Below are 25,443 nucleotides of genomic sequence, written 5' to 3' on the forward strand. Positions count from 1 at the left end.
TCTGAGGATGCACTTTTGGTGTTGTAGCAGAGCCCAGTGTTGTAGCAGAGCTGTGTTTATCTGAGGATGCACTTTTGGAGTTGTAGCAGAGCCCAGTGATGCAGTAGAGCTGGATTTATCTGAGGTTGTACTTGTGGTGTTGTAGCAGAGCCCAGTGATGTAGCAGAGCTGGATTGATCTGAGGATGCACTTGTGGTGTTGTAGCAGAGCCCAGTGATGTAGCAGAGCTGGATTTATCTGAGAATGCACTTGTGGTGTTGTAGCAGAGCCCAGTGATGTAGCAGAGCTGGATTTATCTGAGGATGCACTTGTGGTGTTGTAGCAGAGCCAAGTGATGTAGCAGAGCTGGATTTATCTGAGGATGCACTTGTGGTGTTGAAGCAGAACCCAGTGATGTAGCAGAGCTGGATTTATCTGAAGACTCACTTGTGGTGTTGTAGCAGAATCCAGTGATGTAGCAGAGCTGGATTTATTATATCACAGAACATATAATGAAGGTGCCTACAAAAAAAACAGAAATTCACAGCAAGAAAACACCATATATGAATAGAATAATATACCCAATAAAACTTAACATTTAATAATATTCTTTATAATAAAAACACATACCACATACAACCTAAAACCAGTATCAGCCGTTTGACACAAAGATATAAGACCAAGATACAGGGTGCTCTCGATCCCTAGGGTCCCAACTATCTGTCCCCTACCTTGCTGCGGAGGTTGGCACCCTATATATCCTGCGCATTGGCGCCCCCGCTCAACGTAGGCTATCCCTAAATCGCCCTAATAGGCCCTTACGTGCAAGAAAAATAGAAAAAAGTCAAACAGCAGAGCATACACTCAAGAACTAATAAATGAGCTTATTGCACTTGCCCAGATACAAAAGTGCATAACATAACATACGTTTGATTGTTGCAATAGGAATTAGCAACAAACTAGGGAAACCTGCACCAGATCCCTAGTATGACCCTACCTGCCAGTGGGGGTTGGCACCCTAGAATCCTGCGCAGATGGCGCCCCCACTCCACGTAGTCTGCCCCTTGTAACACCCTAGGCTACTTGCAAGGGGATAACAAAAAATACCATACAACATATATAGGTAGGGGCAAAAAAATAACACTACTATCAAAAATAGAGATAATACACAATAAAGCCCAAAACAACACACCAAACAGTGTAAATAAGTAGAAAAAATCTAAATGTTTAACTTTCTCTTTAAAGTATGAAAATCTCGATGCGTTTCCCTGAGATCAGTTCATCAGGAGACATACTTATGAAAATTAAGAGAACTTATCTGAGTGACGATTCAGGAGGATAAACATCACACTCTAAGTCATTACTGTGCGGTGGGGAACAATGTCCATCCGGTACCACATGTCTAAATCAGCCCTCAGCCCTCATCGTCACTCAGATAAGTTCTCTTAATTTTCATGTCTCCTGATGAACTGATCTCAGGGAAACGCATCGAGATTTTCATACTTTAAAGAGAAAGTTAAACATTTAGATTTTTTCTACTTATTTACACTGTTTGGTTTGTTGTTTTGGGCTTTATTGTGTATTATCTCTATTTTTGATAGTAGTGTTATTTTTTTGCCCCGACCTATATATGTTGTATGGTATTTTTTGTTATCCCCTTGCAAGTAGCCTAGGGTGTTACTAGGGGCAGACTACGTGGAATGGGGGCGCCATCTGCGCAGGATTCTAGGGTGCCAACCCCCACTGGCAGGTAGGGTCATACTAGAGCTGGATTCATCTCAGGACGCACTTGTGGTGTTGTAGCAGAGCCCAGCGATGTAGCAGAGCTGGAATTATCTGAGGATGCACTTGTGGTGTTGTAGCAGAGCCCAGTGATGTAGCAGAGCTGGATTTATCTGAGGATGCACTTGTGGTGTTGTAGCAGAGCCTGGTGATGTAGCAGAAGTAGATTTGTCAGAAGACACATTAGGTCCTGCCCCTGAGGGGCAGCGATTGTGGTGACATATTTTCTCTGGGAGCTGCAGTGGCCACCTTACTAGCCGCCCGGATCTCCGTAGACAGGGCTAATGTGGCACCAGACTATACAGGTCCTTCTCAAAAAATTAGCATATAGTGTTAAATTTCATTATTTACCATAATGTAATGATTACAATTAAACTTTCATATATTATAGATTCATTATCCACCAACTGAAATTTGTCAGGTCTTTTATTGTTTTAATACTGATGATTTTGGCATACAACTCCTGATAACCCAAAAAACCTGTCTCAATAAATTAGCATATCAAGAAAAGGTTCTCTAAACGACCTATTACCCTAATCTTCTGAATCAACTAATTAACTCTAAACACATGCAAAAGATACCTGAGGCTTTTATAAACTCCCTGCCTGGTTCATTACTCAAAACCCCCATCATGGGTAAGACTAGCGACCTGACAGATGTCAAGAAGGCCATCATTGACACCCTCAAGCAAGAGGGTAAGGCCCAGAAAGAAATTTCTCAACAAATAGGCTGTTCCCAGAGTGCTGTATCAAGGCACCTCAATGGTAAGTCTGTTGGAAGGAAACAATGTGGCAGAAAACGCTGTACAACGAGAAGAGGAGACCGGACCCTGAGGAAGATTGTGGAGAAGGACCGATTCCAGACCTTGGGGAACCTGAGGAAGCAGTGGACTGAGTCTGGTGTGGAAACATCCAGAGCCACCGTGCACAGGCGTGTGCAGGAAATGGGCTACAGGTGCCGCATTCCCCAGGTAAAGCCACTTTTGAACCATAAACAGCGGCAGAGGCGCCTGACCTGGGCTACAGAGAAGCAGCACTGGACTGTTGCTAAGTGGTCCCAAGTACTTTTTTCTGATGAAAGCAAATTTTGCATGTCATTCGGAAATCAAGGTGCCAGAGTCTGGAGGAAGACTGGGGAGAAGGAAATGCCAAAATGCCTGAAGTCCAGTGTCAAGTGCCCACAGTCAGTGATGGTGTGGGGTGCCATGTCAGCTGCTGGTGTTGGTCCACTGTGTTTCATCAAGGGCAGGGTCAATGCAGCTAGCTATCAGGAGATTTTGGAGCACTTCATGCTTCCATCGGCTGAAATGCTTTATGGAGATGAAGATTTCATTTTTCAGCACGACCTGGCACCTGCTCACAGTGCCAAAACCACTGGTAAATGGTTTACTGACCATGGTATTACTGTGCTCAATTGGCCTGCCAACTCTCCTGACCTGAACCCCATAGAGAATCTGTGGGATATTGTGAAGAGAAAGTTGAGAGACGCAAGACCCAACACTCTGGATGAGCTTAAGGCCGCTATTGAAGCATCCTGGGCCTCCATAACATCTCAGCAGTGTCACAGGCTGATTGCCTCCATGCCACGCCGCATTGAAGCAGTCATTTCTGCCAAAGGATTCCCGACCAAGTATTGAGTGCATAACTGAACATTATTATTTGATGGTTTTTTTGTTTGTTATTAAAAAACACTTTTATTTGATTGGATGGGTGAAATATGCTAATTTATTGAGACAGGTTTTTTGGGTTATCAGGAGTTGTATGCCAAAATCATCAGTATTAAAACAATAAAAGACCTGACAAATTTCAGTTGGTGGATAATGAATCTATAATATATGAAAGTTTAATTGTAATCATTACATTATGGTAAATAATGAAATTTAACACTATATGCTAATTTTTTGAGAAGGACCTGTATATGCCTGGGACGTGGAGCCGGACTCATTACAGGGATATATGAAACCGATAAAATCTCCCACAAATGTAGCAGCTCCATCATGTCCTGGCTCCGAGACGACGCTGCCTCCATGAGCACAATGTCACTAAACACAACTGTCCTCCTCTAGGTCAGCGGAGCCGTGCTGGAGGACATCCTGAAGAAGTGGCAGCAGTACAAGCAAGAATGCCTGACCAGGCTGGAGGAAGAGAGGACCCTGCTGACCGGTGAGACCCCGACACATGGGGAAACGAGGGTCCCGTCCACTGACGCCAAGGAGAACACACAATATACACAGGATAGTAACACCAGTGTAGACACGAGTACCACCATTCATTGTACTACATATATATGTATACAGGGGATACCCAGGTTATACCGGCTGTACATACAGTGGGGCAAAAAAGTATTTAGTCAATCAGCAATAGTGCAAGTTCCACCACTTAAAAAGATGAGAGGCGTCTGTAATTTACATCATAGGTAGACCTCAACTATGGGAGACAAACTGAGAAAAAAAAATCCAGAAAATCACATTGTCTGTTTTTTTAACATTTTATTTGCATATTATGGTGGAAAATAAGTATTTGGTCAGAAACAAACAATCAAGATTACTGGCTCTCACAGACCTGTAACTTCTTCTTTAAGAGTCTCCTCTTTCCTCCACTCATTACCTGTAGTAATGGCACCTGTTTAAATTTGTTATCAGTATAAAAAGACACCTGTGCACACCCTCAAACAGTCTGACTCCAAACTCCACTATGGTGAAGACCAAAGAGCTGTCAAAGGACACCAGAAACAAAATTGTAGCCCTGCACCAGGCTGGGAAGACTGAATCTGCAATAGCCAACCAGCTTGGAGTGAAGAAATCAACAGTGGCAGCAATAATTAGAAAATGGAAGACATACAAGACCACTGATAATCTCCCTCGATCTGGGGCTCCACACAAAATCCCACCCCGTGGGGTCAGAATGATCACAAGAACGGTGAGCAAAAATCCCAGAACCACGCGGGGGGACCTAGTAAATGAACTGCAGAGAGCTGGGACCAATGTAACAAGGCCTACCATAAGTAGCACACTACGCCACCATGGACTCAGATCCTGCAGTGCCAGACGTGTCCCACTGCTTAAGCCAGTACATGTCCGGGCCCGTCTGAAGTTTGCTAGAGAGCATTTGGATGATCCAGAGGAGTTTTGGGAGAATGTCCTATGGTCTGATGAAACCAAACTGGAACTGTTTGGTAGAAACACAACTTGTCGTGTTTGGAGGAAAAAGAATACTGAGTTGCATCCATCAAACACCATACCTACTGTAAAGCATGGTGGTGGAAACATCATGCTTTGGGGCTGTTTCTCTGCAAAGGGGCCAGGACGACTGATCCGAGTACATGAAAGAATGAATGGGGCCATGTAGTGAGATTTTGAGTGCAAACCTCCTTCCATCAGCAAGGGCATTGAAGATGAAACGTGGCTGGGTCTTTCAACATGACAATGATCCAAAGCACACCACCAGGGCAACGAAGGAGTGGCTTCGTAAGAAGCATTTCAAGGTCCTGGAGTGGCCTAGCCAGTCTCCACATCTCAACCCTATAGAAAACCTTTGGAGGGAGTTGAAAGTCCGTGTTGCCAAGCGAAAAGCCAAAAACATCACTGCTCTAGAGGAGATCTGCATGGAGGAATGGGCCAACATACCAACAACAGTGTGTGGCAACCTTGTGAAGACTTACAGAAAACGTTTGACCTCTGTCATTGCCAACAAAGGATATATTACAAAGTATTGAGATGAAATTTTGTTTCTGACCAAATACTTATTTTCCACCATAATATGCAAATAAAATGTTAAAAAAACAGACAATGTGATTTTCTGGATTTTTTTTTCTCAGTTTGTCTCCCATAGTTGAGGTCTACCTATGATGTAAATTACAGACGCTTCTTATCTTTTTAAGTGGTGGAAATTGCACTATTGCTGACTGACTAAATACTTTTTTGCCCCACTGTATATAATTATATATAGAATATACCCAGGTTATACCAGCTATACATATATAGATATATACAGGAGATGCCCAGGTTATACCAGCTGTACATATATAATTATATACAGGAGATGCCCAGGTTATACCAGCTGTACATATATAATTATATACAGGAGATGACCATGTTATAGCGGCTGTACATATATAATTATATACAGGAGATGCCCAGGTTATATTGGCTGTGCATATATAATTATATACAGGAGATGACCAGGTTATACCGGCTGTATATATATAATTATATACAGGAGATACCCAGGTTATACCGGCTGTACATATATAATTATATACAGGAGATGCCCAGGTTATACAAGCTATACATATATAATTATATACAGGAGACGCCCAGGTTATATTGGCTGTACATATATAATTATATACAGGAGATGCTCAGGTTATACCAGCTGTACATATATAATTATATACAGGAGATGCTCAGGTTATACCAGCTGTACATATATAATTATATACAGGAGATGACCATGTTATAGCGGCTGCACATATATAATTATATACAGGAGATGCCCAGGTTATACCGGCTGTATATATATAATTATATACAGGAGATACCCAGGTTATACCGGCTGTACATATATAATTATATACAGGAGATGCCCAGGTTATACAAGCTATACATATATAATTATATACAGGAGATGCCCAGGTTATATTGGCTGTACATATATAATTATATACAGGAGATGCTCAGGTTATACCAGCTGTACATATATAATAATAATAATAATATTATTTTATATAGCGCTAACATATTCCGCAGCGCTTTACATTTTGCACACATTATCATATATAATTATATACAGGAGATGACCATGTTATAGCGGCTGTACATATATAATTATATACAGGAGATGCCCAGGTTATACCGGCTGTACATATATAATTATATACAGGAGATGCCCAGGTTATACCAGCTGTACATATATAATTATATACAGGAGATGACCATGTTATAGCGGCTGTACATATATAATTATATACAGGAGATGCACAGGTTATACAAGCTATACATATATAATTATATACAGGAGATGCCCAGGTTATATTGGCTATACATATATAATTATATACAGGAGATACCCAGGTTATACCGGCTGTACATATATAATTATATACAGGAGATGCCCAGGTTATACAAGCTATACATATATAATTATATACAGGAGACGCCCAGGTTATATTGGCTGTACATATATAATTATATACAGGAGATGCTCAGGTTATACCAGCTGTACATCTATAATTATATACAGGAGATGACCATGTTATAGCGGTTGTACATATATAATTATATACAGGAGATGCTCAGGTTATACAAGCTATACATATATAATTATATACAGGAGATGCCCAGGTTATACCAGCTGTACATATATAATTATATACAGAAGATGACCAGGTTATACTGGCTGTATTTATATAATTATATACAGGAGATACCCAGGTTATACCGGCTGTACATATATAATTATATACAGGAGATGCCCAGGTTATACAAGCTGTACATATATAATTATATACAGGAGATGCCCAGGTTATATTGGCTGTACATATATAGGTATATACAGGAGATGCCCAGGTTATACCATCTGTGCATATATAATTATATACAGGAGATGCCCAGGTTATACAAGCTATACATATATAATTATATACAGGAGACGCCCAGGTTATATTGGCTGTACATATATAATTATATACTGGAGATGCTCAGGTTATACCAGCTGTACATATATAATTATATACAGGAGATGACCATGTTATAGCGGCTGTACATATATAATTATATACAGGAGATGCCCAGGTTATTCAAGCTATACATATATAATTATATACAGGAGATGCCCAGGTTATACCAGCCGTACATATATAATTATATACAGAAGATGACCAGGTTATGCCGGCTGTATATATATAATTATATACAGGAGATACCCAGGTTATACCGGCTGTACATATATAATTATATACAGGAGATGCCCAGGTTATACAAGCTATACATATATAATTATATACAGGAGACGCCCAGGTTATATTGGCTGTACATATATAATTATATACAGGAGATGCTCAGGTTATACCAGCTGTACATATATAGGTATATACAGGAGATGCCCAGGTTATACCATCTGTACATATATAATTATATACAGGAGATACCCAGGTTATACCAGCTGTACATATATAATTATATACAGGGGACGCCCAGGTTATACCAGCTGTACATATATAATTATATACAGGAGATGTTCAGGTTATACTGGCTGTAAATATATAATTATATACAGAATATTCCCAGGTTATACCAGCTGTATATATATAATTATATACAGGAGATGCCCAGGTTATACAAGCTATACATATATAATTATATACAGGAGACGCCCAGGTTATATTGGCTGTACATATATAATTATATACAGGAGATGCTCAGGTTATACCAGCTGTACATATATAATTATATACAGGAGATGACCATGTTATAGCGGCTGCACATATATAATTATATACAGGAGATGCCCAGGTTATACCGGCTGTACATATATAATTATATACAGGAGATGCTCAGGTTATACCAGCTGTACATATATAATTATATACAGGAGATGACCATGTTATAGCGGTTGTACATATATAATTTTATACAGGAGATGCCCAGGTTATACAAGCTATACATATATAATTATATACAGGAGATGCCCAGGTTATACCAGCTGTACATATATAATTATATACAGGAGATGCCCAGGTTATACCAGCTGTACATATATAATTATATACAGAAGATGACCAGGTTATACCGGCTGTATTTATATAATTATATACAGGCGATACCCAGGTTATACCGGCTGTACATATATAATTATATACAGGAGATGCCCAGGTTATACAAGCTGTACATATATAATTATATACAGGAGATGCCCAGGTTATATTGGCTGTACATATATAGGTATATACAGGAGATGCCCAGGTTATACCATCTGTACATATATAATTATATACAGGAGATGCCCAGGTTATACAAGCTATACATATATAATTATATACAGGAGACGCCCAGGTTATATTGGCTGTACATATATAATTATATACTAGAGATGCTCAGGTTATACCAGCTGTACATATATAATTATATACAGGAGATGACCATGTTATAGCGGCTGTACATATATAATTATATACAGGAGATGCCCAGGTTATTCAAGCTATACATATATAATTATATACAGGAGATGCCCAGGTTATACCAGCCGTACATATATAATTATATACAGAAGATTACCAGGTTATGCCGGCTGTATATATATAATTATATACAGGAGATACCCAGGTTATACCGGCTGTACATATATAATTATATACAGGAGATGCCCAGGTTATACAAGCTATACATATATAATTATATACAGGAGACGCCCAGGTTATATTGGCTGTACATATATAATTATATACAGGAGATGCCCAGGTTATACCATCTGTACATATATAATTATATACAGGAGATACCCAGGTTATACCAGCTGTACATATATAATTATATACAGGGGACGCCCAGGTTATGCCAGCTGTACATATATAATTATATACAGGAGATGTTCAGGTTATACTGGCTGTAAATATATAATTATATACAGAATATTCCCAGGTTATACCAGCTGTACATATATAATTATATAGAGGAGATACCCAGGTTATACCAGCTGTACATATATAATTATATAGAGGAGATTCCCAGGTTATACCAGCTGTACATATATAATTATATACAGGAGATGCCCAGGTTATACCAGCTGTACATATATAATTATATAGAGGAGATACCCAGGTTATACCAGCTGTACATATATAATTATATAGAGGAGATACCCAGGTTATACCAGCTGTACATATATAATTATATAGAGGAGATACCCAGGTTATACCAGCTGTACATATATAATTATATAGAGGAGATGCCCAGGTTATACCGGCTGTACATATATAATTATATACAGGAGATGCCCAGGTTAGGTCCATATATATTTGGACAGAGACAACATTTTTCTAATTTTGGTTATAGACATTACCACAATGAATTTTAAACAAAACAATTCAGATGCAGTTGAAGTTCAGACTTTCAGCTTTCATTTGAGGGTATCCACATTAAAATTGGATGAAGGGTTTAGGAGTTTCAGTTCTTTAACATGTGCCACCCTGTTTTTAAAGGGACCAAAAGTAATTGGACAGATTCAATAATTTTAAATAAAATGTTCATTTCTAGTACTTGGCTGAAAACCCTTTGTTGGCAATGACTGCCTGAAGTCTTGAACTCATGGGCATCACCAGACACAGTGTTTCCTCCTTTTTGATGCTCTGCCAGGCCTTCACTGCGGTGGTTTTCAGTTGCTGTTTGTTTCTGGGCCTTTCTGTCTGAAGTTTAGTCTTTAACAAGTGAAATGCTGCTCAATATGGTTGAGATCAGGTGACTGACTTGACCATTCAGGAATATTCCACTTCTTTGCTTTAATAAACTCCTGGGTTGCTTTGGCTTTATGTTTTGGTCATTGTCCATCTGTAGTATGAAACGACGACCAATCAGTTTGGCTGCATTTGGCTGGATCTGAGCACACAGTATGGCTCTGAATACCTCAGAATTCATTCGGCTGCTTCTGTCCTGTGTCACATCATCAATAACCACTAGTGACCCAGTACCACTGGCAGCCATGCATGTCCAAGCCATCACACTGCCTCCGCCGTGTTTTACAGATGATGTGGTACGCTTTGGATCATGAGCTGTACCACGCCTTCGCCATACTTTTCTCTTTCCATCATTCTGGTAGAGGTTGGTCTTGGTTTCATCTGTCCAAAGAATGTTCTTCCAGGACTGTGCTGGCTTTTTTACAGTTTTTTTAGCAAAGTCCAGTTTAGCCTTTTTATTCTTGATGCTTATGAGTGGCTTGCACCATGCAGTGAACCCTCTGTATTTACTTTCATGCAGTCTTCTCTTTATGGTAGATTTGGATATTGATCACCGACCTCCTGGAGAGTGTTGGTCACTTGGTTGGCTGATGTGAAGGGGTTTCTCTTCACCATGGAGAATATTCTGCGATCATCCACCACTGTTGTCTTCCGTGGGTGCCCAGGTCTTTTTGCATTGATGAGTTCACCAGTGCTTTCTTTCTCAGGATGTACCAAACTGTAGATTTTGCCACTCCTAATATTGCAGCAAATTCTCGGATGGATTTTTTCTGTTTTTGCAGCTTAAGGATGGCTTGTTTCACCTGCATGGAGAGCTCCTTTGACCGCATGTTTACTTCATAGCAAAACCTTCCAAATGCAAGCACCACACCTCAAATCAACTCCAGGCCTTTTATCTGCTTAATTGAGAATGATATAACGAAGGGATTGCCCACACCTGTCCATGAAATAGCCTTGGAGTCAATTGTCCAATTACTTTTGGTCCCTTTAAAAACAGGGTGGCACATGTTAAGGAGCTGAAACTCCTAAACCCTTCATCTAATTTTAATGTGGATACCCTCAAATGAAAGCTGAAAGTCTGAACTTCAACTGCATCTGAATTGTTTTGTTTAAAATTCATTGTGGTAATGTCTATAACCAAAATTAGAAAAATGTTGCCTCTGTCCAAATATATATGGACCTAACTGTATATAATTATATACAGGAGATACCCAGGTTATACCAGCTTTGCATATATAATTTTATACAGGAGATACCAGGTTATACCGGCTGTACATATATAATTATATACAGGAGATATCCAGGTTATACCGGCTGTACATAATAACTATATACAGAAGATACCCAGGTTATACCAGCTGTACATATATACAGTAATTATATACAGGATATGCTCAGAGTATACCAGCTGTACATATATAATTATATACAGGAGATGCCCAGGTTATACCAGCTGTACATATATAATTACAGTACAGACCAAAAGTTTGGACACACCTTCTCATTTAAAGATTTTTCTGTATTTTCATGACTATAAAAATTGTACATTCACACTGACGGCATCAAAACTATGAATTAACATATGTGGAATTATATACTTAACAAAAAAGTGTGAAACAACTGAAAATATGTCTTATATTCTAGGTTGTTCAAAGTAGCCACCTTTTGCTTTGATGACTGCTTTGCACACTCTTGGCATTCTCTTGATGAGCTTCAAGAGGTAGTCACCGGGAATGGTCTTCCAACAATCTTGAAGGAGTTCCCAAAGATGCTTAGCACTTGTTGGCCCTTTTGCCTTCACTCTGCGGTCCAGCTCACCCCAAACCTTCTTGATTGGGTTCAGGTCTGGTGACTGTGGAGGCCAGGTCATCTGGCGTAGCACCCCATCACTCTCCTTCTTGGTCAAATAGCCCTTACACAGCCTGGAGGTGTGATTGGGGTCATTGTCAGGTTGAAAAATAAATGATGGTCCAACTAAATGCAAACCGGATGGAATAGCATGCCCCTGCAAGATGCTGTGGTAGCCATGCTGGTTCAGTATGCCTTCAATTTTGAATAAATCCCCAACAGTGTCACCAGCAAAGCCCCCCCACACCATCACACCTCCTCCTCCATGCTTCATGGTGGGAACCAGGCATGTAGAGTCCATCCCTTCACCTTTTCTGTGTCGCACAAAGACACGGTGGTTGGAACTAAAGATCTCAAATTTGGACTCATCAGACCAAACCACAGATTTCCACTGGTCTAATGTCCATTCCTTGTGTTCTTTAGCCCAAACAAGTCCTCTCTGTTTGTTGCCTGTCCTTAGCAGTGGTTTCCTAGCAGCTATTTTACCATGAAGGCCTGCTGCTCAAAGTCTCCTCTTAACAGTTGTTGTACAGATGTGTCTGCTGCTAGAACTCTGTGTGGCAATGACCTGGTCTCTAATCTGAGCTGCTGTTAACCTGCGATTTCTGAGGCTGGTGACTCGGATAAACTTATCCTCAGAAGCAGAGGTGACTCTTGGTCTTCCTTTCCCGGGGCGGTCCTCATGTGAGCCAGTTTCTTTGTAGCACTTGATGGTTTTTGCAACTGCACTTGAGGACACTTTCATAATTTTCCCAATTTTTCGGACTGACCTTCATTTCTTAAAGTAATGATGGCCACTCGTTTTTCTTTACTTAGCTGCTTTTTTCTTGCCATAATACAAATTCTAACAGTCTATTCAGTAAGGACTATCAGCTGTGTATCCACCAGACTTCTGCACAACACAACTGATGGTCCCAACCCCATTTATAAGGCAAGAAATCCCACTTATTAAACCTGACAGGGCACACCTGTGAAGTGAAGACCATTCCCAGTGACTACCTCTTGAAGCTCATCAAGAGAATGCCAAGAGTGTGCAAAGCAGTCATCAAAGCAAAAGGTGGCTACTTTGAAGAACCTAGAATATAAGACATAATTTCAATTGTTTCACACTTTTTTGTTAAGTATTATAATTCCACATATGTTAATTCATAGTTTTGATGCCTTCAGTGTGAATTTACAATTTTCATAGTCATGAAAATACAGAAAAATCTTTAAATGAGAAGGTGTGTCCAAACTTTTGGTCTGTACTGTATATACAGGAGATACCCAGGTTATACCGGCTGTACATATATAATTATATATAGAATATTCCCAGGTTATACCAGCTGTACATAATAACTATATACAGTCATGGCCAAAAGTATTGACACCCCTGCAATTCTGTCAGATAATACTCAATTTCTCCCTGAAAATGATTGCAAACACAAATTATTTGGTATTATTATCTTCATTTAATTTGTCTTAAATGAAAAAACACAAAAAGAATTGTTCTAAAGCCAAATTGGATATAATTCCACACCAAACATAAAAAAGGGAGTGGACAAAAGTATTGGCACTGTTCGAAAAATCATGTGATGCTTCCCTAATTTGTGTAATTAACAGCTCCTGTAACTTACCTGTGGCACCTAACAGGTGTTGGCAATAACTAAATCACACTTGCAGCCAGTTGACATGGATTAAAGTTGACTCAACCTCTGTCCTGTGTCCTTGTGTGTACCACACTGAGCATGGAGAAAAGAAAGAAGACCAAAGAACTGTCTGAGGACTTGAGAAACCAAATTGTGAGGAAGCATGAGCAATCTCAAGGCTACAAGTCCATCTCCAAAGACCTGAATGTTCCTGTGTCTACCGTGCGCATTGTCATCAAGAAGTTTAAAGCCCATGGCACTGTGGCTAACCTCCCTAGATGTGGACGGAAAAGAAAAATTGACAAGAGATTTCAATGCAAGATTGTGCGGATGTTGGATAAAGAACCTCGACTAACATCCAAACAAGTTCAAGCTGCCCTGCAGTCCGAGGGTACAACAGTGTCAACCCGTACTATCCGTCAGCGTCTGAATGAAAAGGGACTGTATGGTAGGAGACCCAGGAAGACCCCACTTCTTACCCCGAGACATAAAAATGCCAGGCTGGAGTTTGCCAAAACTTACCTGAAAAAGCCTAAAAAGTTTTGGAAGAATGTTTTCTGGTCAGATGAGACAAAAGTAGAGCTTTTTGGGCAAAGGCATCAACATACAGTTTACAGGAGAAAAAAGAGGCATTCAACGAAAAGAACACTGTCCCTACAATCAAACATGGCAGAGGTTCCCTGATGTTTTGGGGTTGCTTTGCTGCCTCTGGCACTGGACTGCTTGACCGTGTTCATGGCATTATGAAGTCTGAAGACTACCAACAAATTTTGCAGCATAATGTAGGGCCCAGTGTGATAAGCTGGGTCTCCCTCAGAGGTCATGGGTCTTCCAGCAGGACAATGACCCAAAACACACTTCAAAAAGCACTAGAAAATGGTTTGAGAGAAAGCACTGGAGACTTCTCAGGTGGCCAGCAATGAGTCCAGACCTGAATCCCATAGAACACCTGTGGAGAGATCTAAAAATGGCAGTTTGGAGAAGGCAGCCTTCAAATATCAGGGATCTGGAGCAGTTTGCCAAAGAAGAATGGTCTAAAATTCCAGCAGAGCATTGTAAGAAACTCATTGATGGTTACCGGAAGCGGTTGGTCGCAGTTATTTTGGCTAAAGGTTGTGCAACCAAGTATTAAGCTGAGGGTGCCAATACTTTTGTCTGGCCCATTTTTGGAGTTTTGTGTGAAATGAGCAATGTTTTGCTTTTTGCTTCATTCTCTTTTGTGTTTTTTTCATTTAGGACAAATTAAATGAAGATAATAATACCAAAGAATTTGTGTTTGCAATCATTTTCAGGAAGGTGTCAATACTTTTGGCCATGACTGTACAGGAGATGCCCAGGTTATACCGGCAGTATGTATAATTATATACAGAAGATGCCCAGATTATACCAGTTATGCATATATAATTATGTTCAGGAGATACCCAAGTTATATCAGCAGTATTTATATAATTATGTACATGAGATTTCCAGGTTATACCAGCTGTACATATATAATTATATACAGAATATTCCCAGGTTATACCAGCTGTATATATATAATTATATACAGGCGATACCCAGGTTATACCAGCTGTACATATATAATTATGTACAGGAGATACCAGGTTATACCGGCTGTACATATATAATTATATACAGGAGATACCCAGGTTATACCGGCTGTACATATATAATTATATATAGAATATTCCCAGGTTATACCGGCTGTACATAATAACTATATACAGGAGATACCCAGGTTATACCAGCTGTACATATATACAGCAATTATATACAGGAGATGCTCAGGTTATACCAGCTGTACATATCTAATTATATACAAGAGATACCCAGGTTATACCAGCTGTACATATATAATTATATATAGAATATACCTAAGTTATACCAGCTGTACATATATAATTATATACAGGAGATACCCAGGTTATACCGGCTGTACATATATAATTATATACAGGAGATACCCAGGTTATACCGGCTGTACATATATAATTATATACAGGAGATACCCAGGTTATACCGGCTGTACATATATAATTATATTTAGAATATTCCCAGGTTATACCAGCTGTACATAATAACTATATACAGGAGATACCCAGGTTATACCAGCTGTACATATATACAGTAATTATATACAGGAGATGCTCAGGTTATGCCTGCTGTACATATATATTTATATACAGGAGATACCCAGGTTATACCAGCTGTACATTTATAATTATATACAGGAGATGCCCAGGTTATACCAGCTGTACATATAGAGTTATATACAGGAGATACTCAGGTTATACCGGCAGTATGTATAATTATATACAGAAGATGCCCAGGTTATACCAGTTATACATATATAATTATGTTCAGGAGATGCCCAGGTTATATCAGCAGTATTTATATAATTATATACAGGAGATGCCCAGGTTATATTGGCTATACATATATAATTATATACAGGAGATACCCAGGTTATACCGGCTGTACATATATAATTATATACAGGAGATGCGCAGGTTATACCGGCTGTACATATATAAGTATATACAGGAGATGCCCAGGTTATACCAGCTGTACATATATAAGTATATACAGGAGATGCCCAGGTTATACCGGCTGTACATATATAAGTATATACAGGAGATGCCCAGGTTATTCCAGCTGTACATATATAAGTATATACAGGAGATGCCCAGGTTATACTAGCATTATATATATAATTATATATATAGGAGATGCCCAGGTTATACCATAATGCTTCCTATGGCTACTCAACAGTATATTGAATTTTTAGTAGCTCTTAATTGAATAGTTCTTTGTTTTAATTGTTATTATTTTTAATATTATAATCAGAGAATTTGTTGAAGTAGGAAAAACAAGTTGTTCCTCTGGGAGATTTGCCAAGATCAGTGTTTTTTCCTGTTTTCCTGATTCCTCCCACGTGTATCTGTGAATCAGCAGAGATTGTATCAGAAGACGGTGATAATATCCTCCAGTGTGGGGCAGGTACAGGGGCAGCGATAATATCCTCCAGTGCGGGGCAGGTACAGGGGCGGTGATAATAACCTCCAGTGTGGGGCAAGTACAGGGGGCGGTGATAATATCCTCCAGTGTGGGGCAGTGATAATATCCTCCAGTGTGGGGCAGGTACAGGGGCAGTGATAATATCCTCCAGTGTGGGGCAGGTACAGGGGCAGTGATAATATCCTCCAGTGTGGGGCAGGTACAGGGGCAGTGATAATATCCTTCAGTGCGGGGCAGGTACAGGGGCAGTGATAATATCCTCCAGTGCGGGGCAGGTACAGGGGCAGTGATAATAACCTCCAGTGCGGGGCAGGTACAGGGGCAGTGATAATAACCTTCAGTGTGGGGCAGGTACAGGGGCAGTGATAATATCCTCCAGTGCGGGGCAGGTACAGGGGCAGTGATAATATCCTCCAGTGCGGGGCAGGTACAGGGGCAGTGATAATATCCTCCAGTGTGGGGCAGGTACAGGGGCAGTGATAATATCCTCCAGTGTGGGGCAGGTACAGGGGCAGTGATAATATCCTCCAGTGTGGGGCAGGTACAGGGGCAGTGATAATAACCTTCAGTGTGGGGCAGGTACAGGGGCAGTGATAATAACCTCCAGTGTGGGGCAGGTACAGGGGCAGTGATAATATCCTCCAGTGTGGGGCAGGTACAGGGGCAGTGATAATATCCTCCAGTGTGGGGCAGGTACAGGGGCAGTGATAATATCCTCCAGTGTGGGGCAGGTACAGGGGCAGTGATAATATCCTCCAGTGTGGGGCAGGTACAGGGGCGGTGATAATATCCTCCAGTGTGGGGCAGGTACAGGGGCAGTGATAATATCCTCCAGTGCGGGGCAGGTACAGGGGCAGTGATAATATCCTCCAGTGTGGGGCAGGTACAGGGGCAGTGATAATATCCTCCAGTGCGGGGAAGGTACAGGGGCAGTGATAATATCCTTCAGTGTGGGGCAAGTACAGGGGGCGGTGATAATATCCTCCAGTGTGGGGCAGTGATAATATCCTCCAGTGTGGGGCAGGTACAGGGGCAGTGATAATATCCTTCAGTGCGGGGCAGGTACAGGGGCAGTGATAATATCCTCCAGTGCGGGGCAGGTACAGGGGCAGTGATAATATCCTCCAGTGCGTGGCAGGTACAGGGGACGGTGATAATATCCTCCAGTGCGGGGCAGGTACAGGGGGCGGTGATAATATCCTCCAGTGTGGGGCAGGTACAGGGGCAGTGATAATATCCTCCAGTGTGGGGCAGGTACAGGGGAAGTGATAATATCCTCCAGTGTGGGGCAGGTACAGGGGCGGTGATAATAACCTCCAGTGCGGGGCAGGTACAGGGGGCGGTGACAATAACCTCCAGTGTAGGGCAGGTACAGGGGCAGTGATAATATCCTCCAGTGTGGGGCAGGTACAGGGGGCGGTGATAATATCCTCCAGTGCGGGGCAGGTACAGGGGGCGGTGACAATAACCTCCAGTGTAGGGCAGGTACAGGGGCAGTGATAATATCCTTCAGTGCGGGGCAGGTACAGGGGCGGTGATAATATCCTCCAGTGCGGGGCAGGTACAGGGGGCGGTGATAATATCCTCCAGTGCGGGGCAGTGATAATATCCTCCAGTGCGGGGCAGGTACAGGGGCGGTGATAATATCCTCCAGTGCGGGGCAGGTACAGGGGGCGGTGATAATATCCTCCAGTGCAGGGCAGGTACAGGGGGCGGTGATAATATCCTCCAGTGTGGGGCAGGTACAGAGGGCGGTGATAATAACCTCCAGTGTGGGGCAGGTACAGGTGGCGGTGATAATAACCTCCAGTGTGGGGCAAGTACAGGGGCAGTGATAATATCCTCCAGTGCGTGGCAGGTACAGGGGACGGTGATAATATCCTCCAGTGCGGGGCAGGTACAGGGTGCGGTGATAATATCCTCCAGTGTGGGGCAGGTACAGGGGCAGTGATAATATCCTCCAGTGTGGGGCAGGTACAGGGGCAGTGATAATATCCTCCAGTGTGGGGCAGGTACAGGGGCGGTGATAATAACCTCCAGTGCGGGGCAGGTACAGGGGGCGGTGACAATAACCTCCAGTGTAGGGCAGGTACAGGGGCAGTGATAATATCCTCCAGTGTGGGGCAGGTACAGGGGGCGGTGATAATATCCTCCAGTGCGGGGCAGGTACAGGGGGCGGTGACAATAACCTCCAGTGTAGGGCAGGTACAGGGGCAGTGATAATATCCTTCAGTGCGGGGCAGGTACAGGGGCGGTGATAATATCCTCCAGTGCGGGGCAGGTACAGGGGGCGGTGATAATATCCTCCAGTGCGGGGCAGGTACAGGGGCAGTGATAATATCCTTCAGTGCGGGGCAGGTACAGGGGCGGTGATAATATCCTCCAGTGCGGGGCAGGTACAGGGGGCGGTGATAATATCCTCCAGTGCGGGGCAGGTACAGGGGGCGGTGATAATATCCTCCAGTGTGGGGCAGGTACAGAGGGCGGTGATAATAACCTCCAGTGTGGGGCAGGTACAGGGGGCGGTGATAATAACCTCCAGTGTGGGGCAAGTACAGGGGGCGGTGATAATATCCTCCAGTGCGGGGCAGGTACAGGGGGCGGTGATAATATCCTCCAGTGCGGGGCAGGTACAGGGGGCGGTGATAATATCCTCCAGTGCGGGGAAGGTACAGGGGGCGGTGATAATATCCTCCAGTGTGGGGCAGGTACAGGGGGCGGTGATAATATCCTTCAGTGCGGGGAAGGTACAGGGAGTGGTGATAATAACCTCCAGTGTGGGGCAGGTACAGGGGGCGGTGATAATATCCTCCAGTGCGGGGAAGGTACAGGGAGTGGTGATAATAACCTCCAGTGTGGGGCAGGTACAGGGGGCGGTGATAATATCCTCCAATACAGGGCAGGTACAGGGGCAGTGATAATATCCTCCAGTGTGGAGCAGGTACAGGGGGCAGTGATAATATCCTCCAATACAGGGCAGGTACAGGGGCAGTGATAATATCCTCCAGTGTGGGGCCTGTACATGGGGTGGTGATAATATCCTCCAGTGTGGGGCCGGTGATAATACCATCCAGTGTGGGGCTGGTCAGGGCTGGCATTAGGGGCAGGCAGACCAGGCAGCCACCTAGGGCCCCTGCTCCTCCTGGGGCTCCCAGCCTGTAACATGCCGCTAATAGTGGCACATCACGTGGCTGCTATGGGGCCACTGAGTAAGAGGGACCCGGTGCCGCACCCCCTCCGCATCGCGCATTTAACTTAAAAGTTGAAAGCAGTTATGGAGGATAGAGCATCATGTGACACTCCCTCTCCCATCACTCTCCCTCTGCCTCTGAGTCAGCGTGTGCCAGCAGGGGAGCTGATGATATGCTGAGACGCTGGGCACTGCAGAAGCTAGAGCGGCAGGTGAACGAGGAGGAGAGGTAAGTATTGTGTGTGTGTGTGCTGCACGATACTGTGTGTGGGATGACTGTACTATACTGTGTGTGTTTATCTGCTGCACGATACTGTGAGTGTGTGGGGGCTGCACTGGGCTCCACTGTACTGTGTGTGGGGGGACTGCACTATACTGTGTTGTGTGTGTGTCTGCTGCACCATACTATGTGTGGGGGGCTGCACTATACTGTGTGTGTAGGGGGGCTGCACTACACTGTGTGTGGGGGCTGCACTATACTGTGCGAGGAGACTGCACTATACTGTGTGTGGGCTGCATTATACTGTGTGTAGGAGGGCTGCATCATACTGTGTGGGGGGGTGCAGTACACTGTGCGTGGGGGCTGCACTATACTGTGTGGGGGGCCTGCACTATACTGTGTGTAGGGGGCTACATCATACTGTATATACTATATGTACTATATGGGACCTGCATTCTACTGTATCGAGTACTCTCTGTACCAATAATTCTTCCTCAGCCGGATTAAGGGCAGGGGCACACGGCCAGTGAATGATGAAGATTGGACGCTGCATACTTGTGCAGCATCCAGATGTTACAGCGTAGTGGATGGGATTTCAAGAAATGCCATGCCCAATATGTGTGCACAGACACCATTCGGCTCACCCGCAGGGACGGACATGCGGTGCGTCTCTCCAGACCGCAGCATGCCTATTTATCTTGCGGAGACGCCAGCCTCAGCAAGATAGATGGAGCCCCAGTGGTTCTTTGTTCTACACAGTGTTTTTAATGTTTTTTCTTCTTACTTTTTGAGCTTTTGGGGGGTCATTGGTGGAAATGCTGATGTTCTAGGTTTCCTATAATAGAAAGTCAAATGGTGTATGCGCCCATCCACCGCAACTATACTTCATGAATAAATTGATTTCTGTAATGTATGAAGACACCGCGAAACACATTATCATGGCCGACTACACACCGCCGTGACTGCGCGACACAACGCCAGCAGCTCGCACTTCACCATCATTTTATGGAAATTATTGACACTCGATCATTCTGATTTAATGGTCCCCAATATTGTTCTATCTTTTATGTTTTAAAGGGGCGGCACGTCTATAGTAGCAACAAAAACGACACTAAATAAACTATTACAATATATTTTTTAAGCCTCCAGTAAAATGTATATAGAAATATATTAAATCGAAAAAAATACAAATATATTATATAATATTTTATACCCATTTTTATAATTCATATTTTTTTATTTTTGTCTATTTTACCACTTATCTTTATGGGTTAATACAATTACATTGTAAGGTTTAGATTTTTATTTTTATTCTTAGCCTTTATTACAATTTATCGTTTTTTTAATTTATTTATTTTTATCCTTTTTATCATTCATCATTGATTTCTTATCCTTCCTATGGTTTATCTTTTATCTTTTAATATAACATAGTTTATTCATAAGTTATAATGTGTTTTTAGTCCAAATTGTAATTACCGGTAATTATTTTTTGTCAAAATGTTTTTCATTAATTTTTTGTTATTATTTTTATCTTATGTTATTTTTTTCAACTTATCTTTCTTTTTTTGTGTGTGTTCAGGAGAAAAAATTAGTTTAATAATGTGGAGTTGCTGACTCGCTGAGTTTCTCCATTTAGTGACTATGCCTCACTGGCTCCAGCATCCAGCGAGCATGTAACCCTCGTAATATAAATGCTACTTGCCTGAAGTTATTGTCATATAGAAGATCAAATATATTCTATTTTTTAAACCATTATTATTGTTTTTTTTACATTTATTATATATTATTTTATTATACAGTATTAAAATGTATTGTAATATTTATTATGTTATATAATATACAGTACAGACCAAAAGTTTGGACACCCCTTCTCATTTAAAGATTTTTCTGTATTTTCAGGACTATCAAAATTGTACATTCACACTGAAGGCATCAAAACTATGAATTAACACATGTGGAATTATATACTTAACAAAAAAGTGTGAAACTACTGAAATTATGTCTTATATTTTAGGTTCTTCAAAGTAGCCACCTTTTGCTTTGATGACTGTTTTGCACACTCTTGGCATTCTCTTGATGAGCTTCAAGAGGTAGTCACCGGGAATGGTTTTTACTTCACAGGTGTGCCCTGTCAGGTTTAATAAGTGGGATTTCTTGCCTTATAAATGGGGTTGGGACCATCAGTTATGTTGTACAGAAGTCTGGTGGATACACAGCTGAATAGACTGTTAGAATTTGTATTATGGCAAGAAAAAAGCAGCTAAGTAAAGAAAAATGAGTAGCCATCATTACTTTATGAAATGAAGGTTAGTCAGTCCGAAAAATTGGGAAAACTTTGAAAGTGTCCCCAAGTGCAGTGGCAAAAACCATCAAGCGCCACAAAGAAACTGGCTCACATGAGGACCGCCCCAGGAAAGGAAGACCAAGAGTCACCTCTGCTTCTGAGGATAAGTTTATCCGAGTCACCAGCCTCAGAAATTGCAGGTTAACAGCAGCTCAGATTAGAGACCAGGTCATTGCCACACAGAGTTCTAGCAGCAGACACATCTGTACAACAACTGTTAAGAGGAGACTTTGTGCAGCAGGCCTTCATGGTAAAATAGCTGCTAGGAAACCACTGCTAAGGACAGGCAACAAGCAGAAGAGACTTGTTTGGGCTAAAGAACACAAGGAATGGACATTAGACCAGTGGAAATCTGTGGTTTGGTCTGATGAGTCCAAATTTGAGATCTTTAGTTCCAACCACCATGTCTTTGTGCGACGCAGAAAAGGTTAACGGATGGACTCTACATGCCTGGTTCCCACCGTGACACATGGAGGAGGAGGTGTGATGGTGCGGGGGTGCTTTGCTGTGACAATGTTGGGGATTTATTAAAAATTGAAGGCATACTGAACCAGCATGGCTACCACAGCATCTTGCAGCGGCATGTTATTCCATTCGGTTTGCGTTTAGTTGGACCATCATTTATTTTTCAACAGCACAATGACCCCAAACACACCTCCAGGCCGTGTAAGGACTATTTGACCAAGAAAGAAAGTGATGGGGTGCTACGCCAGATGACCTGACCTCCACAGTCACCAGACCTGAACCCAATCAAGATGGTTTGGGGTGAGCTGGACCGCAGAGTGAAGGCAAAAGGGCCAACAACTGCTAAGCATCTCTGGGAACTCCTTCAAGATTGTTGGAAGACCATTCCCGGTGACTACCTCTTGAAGCTCATCAAGAGAATGCCAAGAGTGTGCAAAGCAGTCATCAAAGCAAAAGGTGGCTACTTTGAAGAACCTAGAATATAAGACATAATTTCAGATGTTTCACACTTTTTTGTTAAGTATATAATTCCACATGTATTAATTCATAGTTTTGATGCCTTCGGTGTGAATTTACAATTTTCATAGTCATGAAAATGCAGAAAAAAATTTAAATGAGAAGGTGTGTCCAAACTTTTGGTCTGTACTGTATATATTATTAATTATATCTTATTGTATTATACTTTATTATTAAAATATATGTACCATATGTTGTAAGAATATATTATTTACTCTATTATATATTACTATTATCTATTGTATTATTTACTATACCGGTATCATATTATATTCATTATATATTATTTATTATTTAATTCTATTAGACGTTATTTATTATATTACTTATTATTTATCATATTATATTTTTTACTAGGTAAGATATTTTGAATATACCGGTAATGTATTATATTATATATGATTTATTATATAATTTTATTAGATGTTATTTATTATATTATTTATACTATTATATTTATTATAAAGAAATATATTATATAATATTCAATGAAAACCCAAAAGTCATTATCTCAGTAAATTACAATACTTTATAACACCAGCTTGAAAAATGATTGTAAAATCTGAAATGTATGTTCAGTAAATGCACTCATTACTTGGTCAGGGCTCCTTTTGCATCAGTTACTGCATCAATGCGGCGTGGCATGGAGGCGATCAGCCTGTGGCGCTGCTGCGGGGTTATGGAAGCCCAGGTTGCTTTGATAGCAGCCTTCAGCTCATCTGCATTGTTGGGTCTGATGTCTCATCTTCCTCCTGACAATACTCCATAGATTCTCTATGGGGTTAAGGTCAGGCGAGTTTGCTGCCAATCAAGCCCAGTGATACTGTTGTTTGTACACCAGGTATTGGTATTTTTGTCAGTGTGGACAGGGGCCAAGTCCTGCTGGAGAATGACATTTCCATCTCCAAAAAGCTTGTTTGCAGAAGGAAGCATGAAGTGCTCTAAAACGTCCTGGTAGACGGCTGCGCTGACTTTGGTCTTGATAAAACACAGTGGACCTACACCAGCAGATGACATGGCTCCCCAAACCATCACTGATGGTGGACACTTCACACTAGACCTCCAGCAGCTTAGATTGTGGCCTCTCCACTCTTCCTCCGGACTCTGAGACCCTCATTTCCAAGGTCTATGGGGTATTGTCAAGATGAAGATGAGAGACACCAGACCCAACAGTGCAGAGGAGCTGAATGCTGCTATCAAAGCAACCTGGGCTTCCATAGCCCCTCAGTAGTGCCACAGACTGATCGCCTCCATGCCACGCCGCATTGATGCAGTAATTGATGCAAAAGGAGCCTCGACCAAGTACTGAGTGCATTTACTAAATATACATTTCAGTACGTCAACATTTCATATTTTAAAATCTCTTTTTTTCATGTTGGTGTTATAAAGTATTCTAATTTACTGAGATAATGACTTTTGGGTTTTCATTAGCTGTGAGCCATAATAATCATCAACATTAACAGAAATAAACACGTGAAATAGATCACTCTGTGTGTAATGACTCTATATAATATAGGAGTTTCACTTTTTCTGTATTGAAGAACTGAAATAAATTCACTTTTTGATTATATTCTAATTTTGTGAGATACACCTGTATATTATATACTTTTATTAGGTGTTAACATGATTTATTATATTATTTATTATATTTATTATTAAATAATGTATTTTTCATATACCAGTATTATATTAGATTAGATTAGATTAGACGTTATTTATTATATTATTTATTACATTATATTTTTTAGTAAGTAATATATTTTTATTATACCGGTATACCGGTATTATATTTTATTTGTTATATATTATTTATTATTTTATTAGATGTTACTATTATTTATTATATTATTTATTATGTGATTCTGTTTAGACTACAGAAAAGTAAAGCTACATTGTATCGTTCCTGGACATCGTCGTCCTGCACAACAGCACATACATCTGGGAATGTGTAGAGCACAAACATCTTGGAATGTAGAGCACATACATCTGGGAATGTGTAGAGCAC

At 41.3% G+C, this 25,443-nt stretch overlaps 1 protein-coding gene across 1 annotated transcript in view; it reads left to right on the top strand.

Annotated features, from left to right (window-relative positions):
* Positions 1–25,443, top strand: part of GLP2R (glucagon like peptide 2 receptor) — a 127,579-nt gene that overhangs the window by 39,495 nt on the left and 62,641 nt on the right. Inside the window, exon 2 of the mRNA XM_069749132.1 lies at positions 3,827–3,923. Within this exon, the coding sequence (XP_069605233.1) occupies positions 3,827–3,923 (97 nt within the window). The remainder of the gene's footprint in view (positions 1–3,826; positions 3,924–25,443) is intronic.

Source organism: Ranitomeya imitator, chromosome 2, assembly GCF_032444005.1.
Source record: "Ranitomeya imitator isolate aRanImi1 chromosome 2, aRanImi1.pri, whole genome shotgun sequence".
Lineage (NCBI taxonomy): Eukaryota > Metazoa > Chordata > Amphibia > Anura > Dendrobatidae > Ranitomeya > Ranitomeya imitator.